The sequence below is a fragment of the Zalophus californianus genome, chromosome X (assembly GCF_009762305.2).
Source record: "Zalophus californianus isolate mZalCal1 chromosome X, mZalCal1.pri.v2, whole genome shotgun sequence".
In the NCBI taxonomy this organism is placed as follows: Eukaryota; Metazoa; Chordata; class Mammalia; order Carnivora; family Otariidae; genus Zalophus; species Zalophus californianus.
Window position 1 is genome coordinate 116,397,118 of NC_045612.1, and position 16,644 is coordinate 116,413,761.

A 16,644-nucleotide genomic window follows, 5' to 3' on the forward strand; every position below is an offset into this window, starting at 1 on the left:
GGCTTAAACTCACAACCCCGAGATCAAGAATTGCATGCTCTTCTGACTGAGCCAGCCAGACATCCCGTGTTATCTCCCTTTTAGATAGCCCAGTGCTGCCGCTTCCCGGCAGGTTCCCCTGAAGTCTCTTCCTACAAATCCCAGTTGGAAATACTACCTTTGCGATTAAGCCTTTCCCTGACCTGATCCCAGACTTGCTGACTTAGGATCTCAGAGGTCTAGAAATTTCTATTTCTTGTGGCATCTTTTCTTTTTTTTTTTAAGATTTTATTTATTCATTTGAGACACACACAGAGAGAGAGAGAGAGAGAGAGAGAGAGAGAGAGAGAGAGAAAGAGAGAGCATGAGCAGGGGGAGAGGCAGGCTCCCTGCCAAGCCAGGAGCCCGATGTGGGCCTCGATCCCAGGACCCTGGGATCATGACCTGAGCTAAAGGCAGACGCTTAACCATCTGAGCCACCCAGGCGCCCTCTCTTATGGCATCTTGTGTAAAGCCTTGCCCATAGTAGTTGCTTTATACATGGTGGAGTTGAAAGAGATAATGTATATTTATACTGCGAGGGGCCAATTGAGAGCCAGAACATAGGCTAAAATGGGAAGCTAGCATGACCTAGATATTAGAACTCAGCAAACACCCGCAAACAAAAAATAAAACCTAAAACTATAGACTAATATTGGTTATTAATAAAGATGTAAAAATCTTAAATTTAAAAAGATTTGATTTATTTATTTGACAGAGAGGAAGAGGGAGCACAAGCAAGGGGAGGAGCAGAGGGAGAGGGAGAAGCAGGCTCCCCACTGAGCAGGGAGCCCAATGTGGGGCTTGATCCCAGGAGCCTGGGATCATGACCTGAGTCAAAGGCAGATGCTTAACCAACTGAGCCGCCTAGGCACTCCAAAGATGTAAAAATCTTAAATAAAATATTAGAATGCCTAATTTAACAGCATTAAGGAATAATCGATCATGACTGGACAACGTGTTTGTCCTGGGGATTGAATCAATTGATGCATTATATTGATCAGACAAAAGAAAGAACCCCCATATCACCATAGATGCTCAGTAGGCAATCTACAGAACCTAAACCCTCCTGCTCACAATCTTATAACAAGCTACGAAGAGAAGGGGAGTTCTTTTTTTTTTTTTTAAGATTTTATTTTATTTATGTATTTGAGAGAGAAAGAGAGAGCATGAGTGGGAGGAGGGGCGGAGGGAGAGGGACATGTGGACTCCGTACTGAGCACAGAGCTCTATGTGGGGCTCGGTCTCATGACCCTGAGGTCATGACCTGAGCCGAAAACAAGAGTTGGATTTGGATGCTTAACCGACTGAGCCACCCAGGTGCCTGGAGAAGGGGAGTTCTTCTTCCAATTATTTTTTTTAAAAGATTTTATTTATTTATTCATGAGAGACAAAGAGGCAGAGGCAGAGGGAGAAGCAGGCTCCCTGTGGAGCAGGGAGTCCGATGTGGGGCTCGATCCCAGGACCCTGGGATCATGACCCGAGCCGAAGGCAGACGCTTAACCAACTGAGCCACCCAGGCGCTCCTGAAGGGGACTTCTTAAACAAGAGAAAAATTACCTTTTATAAACCAATATCAGACAGTAAACTCAATGGGGAAATAGTGGGGGATTCCTATTAAGACTAGAAATGAATAAAAGATGTGCACTGTTTTGACTAATAAAGTTGTTAAAATGAGACCAACTAATGCTGTCTAGAGAGTGCAGCTGGTGTTCTCCTGCCTGTTTGTAGATTTTTGAATCAATACAATCTTTCGGAGAATCAGTTAGGTGGTCTCTTTCACAAACCCCATAAAAATACTCATACCCTCTGACCCAGACATTTACTTCTCAGAAATTCTCCTAAGGAAATGTGGTATGTTGACGGAGATATGAACAGGTACTCATTATAGCATTATTTAGAAGAATCAGAACTGGCAACAATCGAAATGTCTCACAATGGGCAAATAGTTAAGACTATTATGGGGTATCCGTGCAGTGGAGTAGAACTAGTCATTAGAAATGTTTAAGGCTTTTGACTCAATAAGAATGCTCTTGTATCGAATTAGAATGATACAGATTGCATTTAAACATTTCCTCACTGTGTATAAAAATTTCCTTTGTTTCTTGGTGGTGGGGTTCGAAGTAATTTTTCTTTTCTTTGGTTAAATTCCTCTCCAACACTCCCCCTCCCTCCTTCCCCCAAGCTGGACTCAGTAAGTGGAACTTGAGGGCTAGCTGTTTCTCAGATCCTGAGAGTCCCAGCAGCCCTAGATGCCAGAGCTGGGAGGGCTCTATGTCTTCCTGTCCCTTTTCTTTTAAATATTACTTGCCAGAACCAAGGCCACCCCCTCAGTGATGGAGAGAACTGACTCTTGGTCCCATAATGCTTTTACCTCCTGAGAGGGTCATTGATTCAAAAAACACAGTGAGTGCTGGAGGTGACTTTAAAGACAAGTATCTGTGCTTTGAAGTCCGCTCCTCACTAGCTGTTGACTAGTGTTGAAATTGGAAATGACGTGAGCACTGAGTGGCTGGGGAGGGGCAGCAGGAACAGGGCTATTTTGATGGAAGACCGGAGTAAGGACGTTGGTTGGGCAAGTCAGAATTCTTTCTAAGCCTCTGACACTATCTTTGCAGTCTTGGTGAAGATCATGGAACTATTCTCAGCCTTTCTTAAAAAAAAAAAAAGGGTATAAAATTAAATGCATTAACCAAGGTTACTTTCAAGTCTATTAAGCCATGGGGGTCAGACTTGACAAGGAGAGACATGTCTAAGAATTCCTTTATTAACAGTGATTGGACCTCACTGCCAGATCATTATAATTGCCAAGAATTAAACAGAGACATTAGCAATTGCATATAGAATGGGGGCCACATCCCAGGCGCTCTTCTTTTGGTGCTTGGAATAATGATATGTTGTTTTGGTTTTTTTCCTTCACTGGGATATCTTCTTCACTAACACCTGGAATTCTTCAAAACTAACTTCTCCGTCTCCATTCTTGTCCAGTTCTTGAAAGAGTTCATCTAGGGTGCTGGGACCCTGGTTTTAGATGAGAAGGATGGGAAAGGGGAGAGGAGAGAAAAATGAATCAGTTACCGCTACCCATTTTCTGAAAGTAGAGACGCTGGGTCTGTGTTCCAACAAGGCAGCTGAGGTTTCAGTTACATGCCACTGATGGTTGAGGGTGGAAAGCCCAACTTTAGCTCCATGTCACCAAACTGGCTACCTGGTTTTTTCTGTATCATGCATTTATCTTTTTTTTAAAAAAAGATTTCATTTATTTCAAGAGAGAAAGAGAGAGAGTGTGTGCATGGGCAAGCAGGGACAGGGGCAGAGGCTGAGGGAGAGAGAGAATCTGAAGCAGACTCCCCGCTGAGCACGGAGTCCTAGAGGGGGCTGGATCCCAGGACCCTGAGATCATGACCTGAGCCAAAATCAAGAGTTAGATGCTCAACCAACTGAGCCACCCGGGCGCCCCACACATTTATCATTTTAATACTGCTAATGTGTATTTTAATATACAGTTGACCCTTGAACAGTGCAGGGGTTACAGGCACCCACCCCCCACAGAGTCGAAAATATGGGGACAACTTTTGCCTCCCCCCAAATGTAATGACTAAGAGCCTACTGTTGGCTGGAAGCCTTCCTGATGACACATACAGTTGATTAACACAGATTCTGTATGTTTTATGTATTAGATGCTGTATCTTACAATCAATCAAGCTAGAGAAAAGTGTTATTATGGAAATCATAAGGAAGAAAAAATACATTCATCGTACTGTAAAAAATCCGCATATAAGAGGACCCATGCAGTTCAAACCCATGTTATGTAAGGGTCAACTGTAATTGGTTTTCTGTGTAACCTTAAGTATTTTTCTTTTCTTTTTTTTTTTTTTTAAATATTTTATTTTTTTATTTGACAGAGAGAGCGAGAGACAGAGAACAAGCGCAAGCAGGGGGAATGGCAGGCAGGGGAGAAGCAGGCTTCCCACTGAACATGGAGCCTGATGTGGGGCTTGATCCCAGGACCCTGGGATCATGACCTGAGCCGAAGGCAGCCGATTAACCGACTGAGCCACCCAGGCGCCCCAGTATTTTTCTTTATGTCTCCAAAAACGGAGAAGGAATCTTGGGGCTTCACTGGACTGCCGAGGAGCCCATGGCTCACCAGTTGACAATGCTTGCCCCAAGGTTTTCCTGGGAGCTGGTTCTATGTAACCCAAGGCAGCACGGTGCCATGGGCTCTCCGTAGCCTGCGCACTGCCCCCACCTACCCTGTGGGGGGGAGATCCACTTCACAGAGGAGGGAACTGTGCTCCGGGACAGCTGCTAACTGGCTCCAGGGCCCACAGCTGGTATACAAAGGGTTCGAGGTTCAAACATTGACTCTAGAGCTCAAGCCCTTAACTAGGATCCACACCAGTTTTTCCCAAACCCCTGGGTTGCAGCCCCCCTCTACACCCTGCAGGGTGACAGGATCAGTGGTTCTCACACTTTGGCGTACAGCACGGTCACCAGATGGGCTTGCTGACCTTAGGAGATACAGAGTGACAGGTCCCACTCCCAGAATTTTTGAGTCACTAGGCCTGGGGCAGGGCCTGAGAATCTGTATTTCCAACAGGTTCCCAACAGGTTCCCAGGTGATGTTGATGCTGCTGGGCCAGGACCCATCACACTTGGAGAACCAAGAGATGTTGCAAGAGATCATGTTAGGCTTGACTCCCTTTTGACTGTTACTACTCCTAAAGTGTCTTAAGCAGACTTAAGTTTTGCCTCTGGCCTAAGACTCAAATCTTAAAGCCGTTACAGCTCTGCCTTTCAGGTAGGAGTTTATCTGTGGCAAAATAGTACCTAGGAAACTCACTGAAATAATGGTTTAGTTTATAAGTCAGCGTCAATACTTAAAAAAAATTGTGGTAACATTTACCATCTTAACTATTTTTAAGTGTAGAGTTCAGTACTGTTAAGTATGTTGACATTGTTGTACAACTGATCTCCACATCAAGATATGTTTTAACCCTTAAGATTCCTCTAAAGACATTTGATACGTTGCTGTGATCAGAAGACAAAACTAAGTTAGTTACTCAGCGTTTGTTGTATAAATATCAAACACTTTTCCTGAAGCGTTTATGAGATTCTCAGCCATACAAGGCGATGATGGAAAACCTTAGTAATCCTTAAGAAAATATAATCCAGTACGTGATATGGTAAGTAGATTTTTCAAAACTTACCATCAGTATTCTTACCTTTATTCAAATTGTAAGTCATCATACCTGCTTTTTGTAGGAAATACCTAAACCATAGGAAAATATAGAAAAATTCCCCAGTCTTACCTTTTAAAACAACTTGTTTGAGTAGACTGCCTAGGCTTTCCTGTCAGATTATTATTTTTCTTTCTTTTATTATGATTATTCCTTCCTATTATTATTTTTCTTCCTTTTGAAAAAATCTCAGAGTGTTTTTTAGAATTTAATCTTTCTCAGAAAACTTTGTCTTAATTTTTAATTAAAAAAGTCTCTTTTTCTGGGGCGCCTGGCTGGCTCATTTGGTAGAGCACATGACTCTTGATCTCAGGGTCGTGAGTTCAAGTCCCACGTTGGGCTTAGGGCTTACTTAAAAGTAAGTAAATAAAATAAAAATCAGGAAAGGTGTTTTTTTTTTTTAAAGATTTTATTTATTTATTTGACAGAGAGACACAGTGAGAGAGGGAACTGAGCCACCCAGGCGCCCCTAGGTTGTTTTTTTTTTTTTTTTAAGTCTCCTTTTCTGCTAGCGCCTTTAACTGTTTTTAAAAGTTATTTTATATTTTAACTGTAAGCAAATGAGGAGAGATTGGATTATATCATTGAATTCGGCCACTTCTTCTTTTTAGTACTAAAACCAGAAACCTCAACAGCTATAACCAGAAACCTCCTCATGTGTCATACTGGCAGAAGGGACATTTCTGGTTAAAACCTGGGAAGCCAATGCTTTCTTCTGAAGTTACAGCTAAATAGTGACCAAGTTGGATGAAAGGGTTGCACAGTCACTTCCATTTTGAAAATGGCTTTTTTAGTTGTGAAGTAGAGAAAATGTATTGGAGCAAGGAGATCACCCCGCCTCTCTTTCCCATGATTGCCTCAAGATGCACTTTGTTGGTTTTTTTTTTTAAGATTTTATTTATTTATTTGACAGAGAGAGAGATAGCGAGAGCAGGGCACAAGCAGGGGGAGCGGGAGAGGGAGAAGCAGGCTCCCCGCCCACCAAGCAGGGAGCCTGATGCAGGGCTCGATCCCAGGACCCTGGGATCATGACCTGAGCTGAAGGCAGACGCTTAACGACTGAGCCACCCAGGCGCCCTCAAGATGCACTTTGATTTAGACAACTCTGGGATAGTTTTGAAGAGAAACTATCTGGCTAGAGATTTAATCCCTTCCTGGAAGTTGTTTAGAAATGCCTGGCTGCCTCATTAACACAGATTTAGGTGCTTAACACAAATTTAAATGCTTTTGAAATATAAATGGATGTCACCAGATGGCAATTTGTCAGCGCAAAGTGGGTTTTCTCTGCAGATTGCCTAGTAAGTCTTCTTGACTTGGTCTTCTTGACAGATCCTACCTATAACGATGAAGCACGTCCAAGGTCAGCTAATATTATTTTGCACACCTCTTTGTTTTCCTAAGAGCCTGGCCCGGAGATGCTGAATCCAGGCTGAAGGCCTTAGCGTGTTGGCTTGGTGACCTATGGGTCTTCTAGACCTAGCTTCATTAAAAGGGCAATCATTGCTTCCTTTTACTCTGGCTGGTCATGGAGAGTTCTGTGCCCAGGCTGTGGGGCATAGAAGGCTTGGCCCCTGCTTTCTAGGTGCTTGCCATCTGAGATGTGGCCTGCCACCAGGGAAGAAAACACACGTTCAAGAGCCCTTAGTCAAGGAATGCCCTCGCCTTGGCTGCTGTGTGCTCTGCCCCAGAAGGAGCCCCGATCGGTACTGCATTCTTCCGCCTCCCCTGCATCCTCTCCTCTTCCCACCCCTCCCTCCTCACCCTCAGAGGCCCCGTTTATGGGCTCTGCGGTGGTGCACTCACTTTCAGTAAACTGGGGAATTCCATCTGAATCAATAGCTTCAGCTCCTCCTTCGACAGCTGGTCTGGATCACCTTCTTTGGCTGCGTATTTTTCAAAAATGCTCTTCAGTTCTTCAGGAGACTTTTTTATGCTCATCGTGGTGGCCTGTCAATTGGGAAAGAAATGAACTCACCAAAAAGCTGAAGCGGAGTTTTATATTGATGGTTTTGCCAGCAGTTCAGTGCCTTTGGGCTCTTTCCTTGGTGTAGTAAAAATAATCATCTTAGTATGTTAAATGTCTGTTCTCAGAGTCCATCTGTGAGGAGATGGTCCCTGGAGCCAAACCCCTTTTTTTAGTAATCATGACATTCTCCACTTTTTATGCACCTGGTCTGTGCTCTGTAGGCTGTGGTCTCCAAGAAAGCTGACTACAGCTTCTAGCTTCTAAATTACTGGAAATATATTTAGATGGCACCAATCCACTTTTTCTCCTGACCACTATCTTTCATACCGTTCTGGAAGGAAGCAGAAGAAGCACCAGGTTGTACTAAAATCACACTTACCTGGTTGCCCAGCAGCAAGACAGCTAGAGGAAATCAAGAAGTAGGAGTGTGAAGAGTTGAGCAGGATCATGACTTTTATAGTCTTCACAGACACACCACCCTGATTATAACATTTTCCTTTTGTTTGCCATTTAAGGGTAATTATTAATGGTTTTTGAAACCCAAGCTTAAGACTGCATGAACCTCATAACTAAGGGCAAGAGCCAATAAACGGCCACCTCAACAGTTGCTTAATGGTTCAGAGTCCCAAGAGTAAACTTGGATTTTTTTTTCCCCCTTACATTGTATTTTCCCTCCAATGTGGCATTACGATATTTGCTCACTGCTCACATTTTCAGAAAGCTTAACTATGGAGGGTTGGATATTTTTCAGTTTAATTGCATATTTAGGCTTGAAACAATAACTTTCTTCACATCCAGAAAAAAAAAGAATGCTATAATGGATGGTCAATCCTGTAGAGTTTAAGAAATTGCAATATGGCCGTTGAAGTCCCTCTGATGTTTTGTACAGATTAGGTGCTTAAATATTTGAATAATTGAATGAGTGAATGAACAGAAGTATCATTGAGAAGTAGGCTTAAGGAGTGGGGAGAAGATACATAATAATTTGTGATTTTATTTAGCAAAGCAAGATTACCAACTAGCGTGGTAATTTTTCAACTTTTTCATTATTTGTTGCTCCCATATCTGCTTTTTTATTTCTCATTACCCCTTTCCTTACCACATATATGTATATATAAATTTTTTTTATTGAAGTATAGTTGACACACAATTTTCTATTTTCAGGTGTACAACATCCCCCCATATATATATATTTAAGATTTTATTTATTTGACAGAGAGAGACACAGCGAGAGAGGGAACACAAGCAGGGGGAGTGGGAGAGGGAGAAGCAGGCCCCCCCCGCTGAGCAGGGAGCCCGATGTGGGGCTCGATCCCAGGACCCTGGGATCATGACCTGAGCCGAAGGCAGACGCTTAAAGACTGAGCCACCCAGGCGCCCCCCAAATATATTTTGTTAATCATTCTAAAAACTTGCAAAAACACTTGACTTACTTTTATTCTGTTGGAAATACTTCAAACTTATGGAACTGCCAGGATTTAAAGTTGGAGACTAAATTTATTTCTATTGGAAAGAGTTCCATGAAAGAACAAGGACATTTCCAGAGGACATTAATCTGATACTGATGTAACTCACAATAAAGGTTTCCAGATTGACTTTAAGAGATCTTATCAGCTTTTAAATACTTGCACGCTTCCACACTTGTATAATTTTTTCTGACCCTTCATTATATCGTGTATAAATTGAGCGTTGTACTATTGAACTGTATTTTTCTCTGACACTTTTTAGTTCTAAACTTCTAGGGTCTTATTTACCTTGGAGAACAAATGTGAAATCTTATAGTTTCTTAAAAACTTCCCACCCATCCTGAGCATTTATCATTCCGTGTGCCTTCACTGTCCTTGTATATGTTATTCTTGCTTTTATTACAGATTCTTTGACTTTGCTATTCACCAATGTTGAATATATAGGAACTCACTTCTTGGAGTAAAGATAAGCATTTTGGGTTTAGCTTAAGATTTTATGCAAAAAGATTCTGATTTTGGCAATGCATTTTAATCAAGATTTTAGAGAATTTCTGGTGTTTTTATACATATGCTCTGTTTTACTTGGGAGGAAGTTAGCTTTTGTTGAACAACTGTAGCAAAAAATACCTTTTTCTTCCAAAACCTTTAAAAAATTTTTCCAATCTACAGAAAAGTTGCAATAGTGGGTGAATACAAACCTACCTTTGGCCCAGATTCATTTATGAATCAGTTGCCAACTGATTTTCCCCCTTAATACCTTAGCATCTTATGTCCTAAGGACAAGGACATTCTTCTATACAACCACAATGCCATTATCAGAGGCCAAATTCACATCTCTCCAAGTGTGGAAATAGCATCTTAAGTCGTCTGTTCTCTCGAATTACCACTTGTGAGCTAAACTCAACATGGCAGTTGTTGTATTTCTTGAGTCTATATTGAAGAAATGGTTTTAATAACTATATAATGTATAACTATAATTTTAATAACTGTATATTATAGGACAGATATATGTTATGTATAACACATGGCATATTTTGTATATATGGGGTGTGTGTGTGTGTGTGTGTGTGTGTGTGTGTGTGTGTATGTGTGTATGATATTAAGTCTAAGAGAAACATTTGGGACAGTTTTAGTTAACAGTCTTTCAAGCTACACATCTTTAGTTTCAAGGGAGGACCTCTGATTAAAAGAGGCCCAGTGCTGGGGCACCTGGCTGGCTCAGTTGGTAGAGCAAGCAACTTTTCATCTCGGGGTTGTAGTTGTCTACAGCCCCCGTTGGGTGTAGCGATTGCTTAAAAATAAAATCTTTTAAAAACATAAAAAATAAAAGAGGTCCAATGCTATTTGTTGTCAGAACTTAGGCTTGTAGTAAACACTGACAGAGCTTGAAAAACGACCCATGGGTTTTAAATGTTCCCTTGCTCTCCTGTGCCAGGCACATCTCTCATCTCTTATGTTTCTCTTTACCTATGGGCTCAAGTGTGAGGATAAAGCTGCAGTGGGAACCACGAAATCCACCAATAGATATTCTCATGAAACATTAACTAAAAATATATGGAGACAGGTGATAAACACAGGGTGTGTTCAAAAGAGTGCATTTTGAGACTAGAGAAGGGGGAAAATGACAGGCATAAGATTGGGCATGGAAAAATGGAGAGGCAAAGGTTATTTATCACCTCACCATTCAATTGCTTGATCTTTGGACAGGCTTAAGTTTTTCTCAGGGAAGCCGAGAGTAACTTATTTGCAAAGCTCCGATACCACAGGGTTCCATGGGGGTGTTATTCGATTTGAAGTCTACAGCGGGCAGTGCCTTGAAAAGCATCTTTGGAAGGGGGTCAGTGTCAGGCCCTGCAAACGAAGTGGGCAGGCAGTGCTATCCTGGGTTCGTGTTGTCTTTGATCCTGAGGTTCAGAAAAGAGCCTGATCACTAAGGCACAGTTATCCCTAAATGCTGTGTGACAGCTTCCCTTTGCCTGCCTACTCTGTGCCCTACCACCGACTTCACCTTCTTCTGATCGAGGGCTGGCTCTTCCCATGGCTGAGTGCCGCCCTTGGCCACAGCACCGTCTGTGGAGTGGATACTGCTGTTATCCCCAGTCTACAGAGACGTTCAAAGACCAGCTCAAGGTCACAGCTCTGGGCAGTGCTAGAGCTGGGATTCTGGTCCAGGCCCAGGCTGCTCCCTCAGCCGCCATGCTGCCTGCCCCTCTCAGGAGGAGGGCTTCTGTGAGGAGGGCTACTCAAGGTTAGCGTGAGGCCCAGAGGTAGGACTTATGCGTTACATTCACACCTGAAGGCATAAGAATGTTCTTTTTCTGACGGAAGTAACTTAGGCCTTCTTTTATTGGTGGAAAATGAGTTGAAAAGATTGGACAATACATACGTATTTATGGGCGTGCTCAGTGCCTTCACCATTGTGGATTCCATCATCCCACTGCTGGTGATGAGACAGGCTGGGGAGACAGACAGGGAAGTAACAGTCCTGTATCAGGTGAGAGGCTCAGCGGGGCCCGTGCCTCAGAGCAGGGCCCGTGCCTCAGAGCGCAGCACTCTTCCCCCCCCCCCCCCCCGCCGCCTCCATGCTGAAACGATCCGCCTGTTAGCTCAGGACAATCCACAGCCTCTCAAAGACCCCCATCCATTGCTTCTCGGCTGTCCACCAGTCCCTTAGTCCGCTCTGCTCGTTTCTGATAAAAATCCAGGGAGATTTAATTATGGAGCACTTGATTGGAACCTGACATTGTGTTGAACTCTGATGGAAACAGAGAAGAAGATCCAGTCCTTGTGCTCGAGGAGCCCCCCCTTTAGGCAATGAGCCGAGGCATGTAAAGGAAATGATGGAGGGGGTTAAGGTTGTATACAGTGAAGGACTACATTAGTTTCCTGTGGCTTCTGTAACAAATTACCACAAACTTAGTGGCTTAAAACAACACAATTTTTTTTTTTTTCTTACAGTCCTGGAACTCAGAAGTGTAAAGTGGGTAGGCAGGGCTACCATTGCTTCTGGAAGCTTTAGGGGAGAATCTGTTTCTTTGCCTTTTCCAGCTTCTGGAGGCTGCCTGTTTAAGGCCCCTTCCTCCATCTTCAAAGCCAGCAAGGTAGCACCTTCCAATCTCTCTCTTTCTTTTCTCTCTGACCACCACTTTGTCATCTGTCTCCTTCTCTGATTCGTACTCTCCTGCCTCTGTCTTATAAAGACCCTGTGGTTAAAAGGGCGTCTGGGTGGTTCAGTCGGTTAAGCGTCCGACTCTTGATTTCAGCTCAGGTCATGATCTCAGGGTTGTGAGATAGAGCCCCTCATCGGGCTTTGCGCTCTGTGGAGTCTGCTTGAGATTCTCTCTCTCACTCTCCCTCTGCCCCTCCCCACACTCACGTACTCTCTCGCTCTCTCTCAAATAAATAAATCAATCTTAAAAAAAATTTGAAATAAAGACCGTGTGGTTACATTGGGCCCACCCAGTTAACCCAGGATAGCCTTCCCGTCTCCAGAGCCTTAATTTACTCATGTCTGCAAAATCTCTTTTGCCATGTAAAGTAACCTTTTCACAGGTTTTGGGGACTAGGGCATGGATCTCTTTGTGGGGTCATTATTCAGCCTACCACAAGGACTAGTTCAAGATGAATTCACAGCATATAGGTGATTTATTTGGTAGGGTGAGCATACTAACACGGTGTTAATTATGGGTCAGTAAGGAGAACAAGAGGGTGCCCCGAAAACATGGGCCCATATGGAATGGTGGGGAGAAGCCATTTTAGAAAAAGTAGTGAAGAGGCAATATATATGTAGAGGGGCTGGGGGCGGCGGGGGGAGCAGAGGAGGCATCAGCAATGGACCTGTCTGGCCAAGGTGGAAACCACAGGTTAGAATACGTGAGGAGAGCATAGCCAGACTGGGTTCCTGAATGAGGTGTGGAACCTGAGTGCCACATGCGGAAGAGTGTCGAGTTGATCTGTAGTGATGGAGGCTACTAGAGCTAGCAGTGTAACACAGAATGAGTTCATACTTTATGGGCACCACTTGGTTCATACTTTGTGCACAACTGGAATATGACTCATCAAGAATTGAAATCAGAAGCAGGCTTGAAAAAAAATGAGCAGAAAAAACTAATGGACAGGAGGAAAGGAATGGGTTGGGGAAATCCTTGTAAAGAATACTTGAGGAATATACTAGAAAGTCTGAGAAAAATCACTGTGTGTTGCCTAAGAGACTGGAAACAGCCTGCTGCGGGGTAGGCTCCTTCAGCGTCCCCAAATGAAATGTCCAAAGGCAAGGGACGGGAGGGAAGCCGACATACCTCACACACTGGAATTTCATCTTTGATAAGAGAACCTAACTTCCCTAGACTTTGTTTTTAAGGCACGTGGGACGCATGAACCCAGGCTTGAACCCATTACACTTTCATCGTGGGCTGCAGAAACTTCAGTAAAGGTTAATTAGTGCTGTATTTATCCTTATGTGGTACTTTTACATCTAAAGCTTTATCACCACCAACATTTGTTACTCATTGATCCTTTTTTATTTTTCTTATGCTCTATGGCTGGCTCCGTTCCAAGAAAGGACAGCTCTGTGGTGGGGATCAGACAACAGGCAAAATCAGAGCAGGCCAAGGCAATCCTTTTGTAATGGAAGAGGCATTTTCCTCCTACCTGCAAATCTAGGGTATTTTGGAAATGTCGGGATTAAAACTAAAGCACATTTGGGTTTTTTTTTTTTAATTTTATTTATTTATTTGAGAGAGAGAATAAACGGGGGTGGGGAGGGGCAGCCCACCCTAAGGTGGGCTTCATCCCAGGACCCTGGGATCATGACCTGAGCCGAAGGCAGACGCTTAACCGACTGAGCCACCCAGGCGCCCCGAGGGTTTTTTTTTTTAACTACCCCAGTAATGATAAAGTATATGTTTTGAAACTGACGTCTCTCAGGCTTTTCGTGGAAGGAATACCAGGCACAAAGATGTTTTCCTTGATTTTGTTGCTGAATCAGGTTGCTTATAACCCGAGAGGCAGTCGGTCGTACTGCCAACTTCAGAGGTCATGGGAGGTACCTGTAACTGGAGGCAGCTGATTGGGCCCGGCTCGGCCAGAAATGCACTGTGTTCTCTACCTTCCGCAACCTTCCCCTTCCAGTGTGTTTGGATTGCACCAGCTTGTGTCTGGTCTGGGGGGTCCTTTGACTGAGGGTCTGATGAGCATCCCCAGATGAGGCCTCCTGAGCCAGACCAGAGAGAACAGCAAGTCTCCTGCCAGTTCTCACTCTGCTTTCGGCCTTTCACTGACATCTGGGGCATCACTCAGCATCAGAAAGCCACTTGCCTCTGCTCCCTCATCTTTTCTCTAGCATTTTCTTTGCCTTCTCCACTGGTTTCTGTGCTAACACGTTTTAATCAGGGGATCACTGTGGCTGCCATTCCTTGGGATTTCATTCTGTCTTATCATTTCAGGAGAAGGTTATAGTTATTGCTTCTGAAAACAGCAGGGATAATGTGAACTAACAGCCTAGTGGAAGGTCGAAATAAGTTATTTCACTGTTTGGGCTTTAAATTTGTATTCTCATTAAAATAATACTGTGTACAAAGCTTACAAAGCCAACATGTTCCAAAAGGCCTATAATGAAAATATTTAGTAATCCTCACACCCTCTCTGCACCCTCAAGTCTTCTAGCTGTTTCTCCTGATATTTACCTCCACCTTTTTTTATTTTTATGTATGCATGTAAACTCTGCCCCCAACATGGGGCTCAAACTCACCACCCCAAGGTCAAGAGTCACATGTTCTACTGACTGAGCCAGCCAGGTGCCTCCTACCTCCATGTGTTTAAGTAATATTCTCATCAGGCTCTCTCAGAGATTTCCAGATTTCCATTTATGTTAGAGGAGTACTTAATGCCCTCAGGCCACCCCTGTGCCCACTGCATTTTTCTTTCGGAAATATGTTCTAGTCTTGTGTTTGTCAAGTTCATCTCAAGTGAGCGGTAAGGCAGGTTTCCTGTCCTCAGGTGGGTCATTTGAGTTTTCTTAGTGGTTCATAGCAGAACATTTCTTAAACACCGAGCATGCCAATAACTGCACAAACTACGTTCAGAGACTCTTCCTGGGCAGAAGAACCCAACGCAGGAAGTAAGGATGGATTGAACAATCACAGAACTTCTAAGAAGCCAGGGGGGAGTTTATCATTGTGCTCTTCCTCCATGGTTCAGGTTGTCTTAAACTTAAGCGAAAATTGAGGCTGTGGTGGGTAGTGCAGTCTTATCTGCCCTTTCCTAGAAAATGCATAAGGGGCTGGGCATTTATAAGCAGCTCAGCTTTGAGAACTAGAAGCTAATGCCCTCTCTCACCTCACTCCAGTAATACTTAATCTAGCCATAATTAGCCAACCAAAGAAGATAGCAAATAGATGCCAAGGCCAAGAGCACTTCAGAACTGAGCACTCCATCAAACAAGCGGAGTAATCAAGCTTTTTCTCCACCCCTTCCCCTCAGTGACTCTTAGAGTGTACTTGGGACACAGGGTTCAGACGGCTCGGAAAGTTCTGGGGCGCTGATAAGATCATACAAGTTCTGGGAAAATTTTGACCTCAGGAAGTTCCAGTTGTCCAGGCTTCCTATAGAGTAATACGTGGCAGTTAAGATATGGGGGAAGAAACCGAACGAAAGGTTTTATGAGAGGGAAACCTGAGCAGTTCCATTAGAGCAGGTTACCTTGCCTAACTATGGTCTAACAGCTTAAAATAACAATAGATGAAACAAAACCATGAGATCATAGCGACTAGAGGTGGGAAAACAGAGCAATGACTTACGAGAATGGGCTTTTCATAAAAATCACGTGTTTCTGAATTTCTGTGAGGTAATCATAAAGATAAATCTGAAATTATTTGGTCTGAGTTCATTCCTTCCTTCCGTCGTGGATTCATTCAGTGTACACCCTGGGCCAGTTCCATAGGTGCAAGGGGCCGGGAATGCCATGTAAGGAAAAACAGCACTGGCTCAGCTCTCAAGGATGTACAGTGTGACACACAAAGCACTCTACAGACAGGAACTGAGGGAAGCACAGTGGGCGGGGCGAGGGCAGGGATAGGTGGTCCTGACTAGGCTATGGCGCCTGGGAGTATCCGCTCCCCATAGGAGTTCATATTGATTGTTGAGCTAAGATCTCAAGGTTGAGGCTGGTTTACTTTAGGAAAAGAAGGTAGGGGAATGGGAGATGTTCTGGGCCGAGGAAACAGCATGTGCAAGGTCCCCGTGTGGGGAGGAAAGAAGATGCCTTGGAGGAACGGAAGAAAGGCCACACTGACCAGAACTCAGGGGACAGTCATGGGATGTGAGGCTGGAGGGCTAGGCCAGGCTGATAACACTCAGTCAAATTTCAAGCTGGGGAAATACAGCTACTTTGCCTGCAGTGTGCAGGGTAGACTGGGACCATGTGAACGCGGGGCAGCCGTTTGGTAAGCTCTGGCTATAGCCCGGGTGAGGGGCTGTGGTTTGGGTGGTGGTTGGAGCCATGGACGGATGCCACAAGTCTGGAGGGGGTGAGGACTGGACACCTTGGAGATGAGGGATGAAGAAGAGGGAGAGATCCAGGGTGGCCCTTAAGTTTACAACATACAGAATGTGCTAGAATGGATGACATTACCCCCCTTTTTGTTTAAAGGAATCCTTCTAAGGTTTTCTACAAAAAAGTATCTTCGGTGTACTTTTCCACAAGGGTTGGCAGATTTGCTTATGGAAAATCTGTAGGGAGTGAAGTGGGCAGTCGGGGAGGGATGTGAATAGCAAAGTGAGAGGTCCCAGAAGGCCGGAACTTGAAGTGTGAACGTTGCCTGGAACTGACAGCTTGAGTAATGACAGGAGGAAGGTCATAAAGAAGCTCCTGATAAATTTTTTACAAGTGATCTGAATGAAAGATGAGAAGGAGACGAAAAGAAAGCATACCGTGAGGGCTGTGTAAAGCATG

The 16,644-nt window shown here is 43.9% G+C and overlaps 2 protein-coding genes across 4 annotated transcripts in view; one reads left to right on the forward strand and one right to left on the reverse strand.

Moving 5' to 3' along the window:
* Positions 1–16,644, forward strand: part of CTPS2 (CTP synthase 2) — a 100,891-nt gene that overhangs the window by 49,197 nt on the left and 35,050 nt on the right. The gene's annotated exons all lie outside the window — the stretch shown is intronic.
* On the reverse strand, positions 2,770–7,637 carry S100G (S100 calcium binding protein G). Its single transcript, XM_027609180.2, has 3 exons — positions 7,607–7,637; positions 7,065–7,208; positions 2,770–3,039 (listed from the first exon to the last, which is right to left on the reverse strand). The coding sequence occupies exons 2-3, from the start codon at positions 7,197–7,199 to the stop codon at positions 2,935–2,937; spliced, it is 240 nt and encodes a 79-aa protein (XP_027464981.1). The 5' UTR covers positions 7,200–7,208; positions 7,607–7,637; the 3' UTR covers positions 2,770–2,934.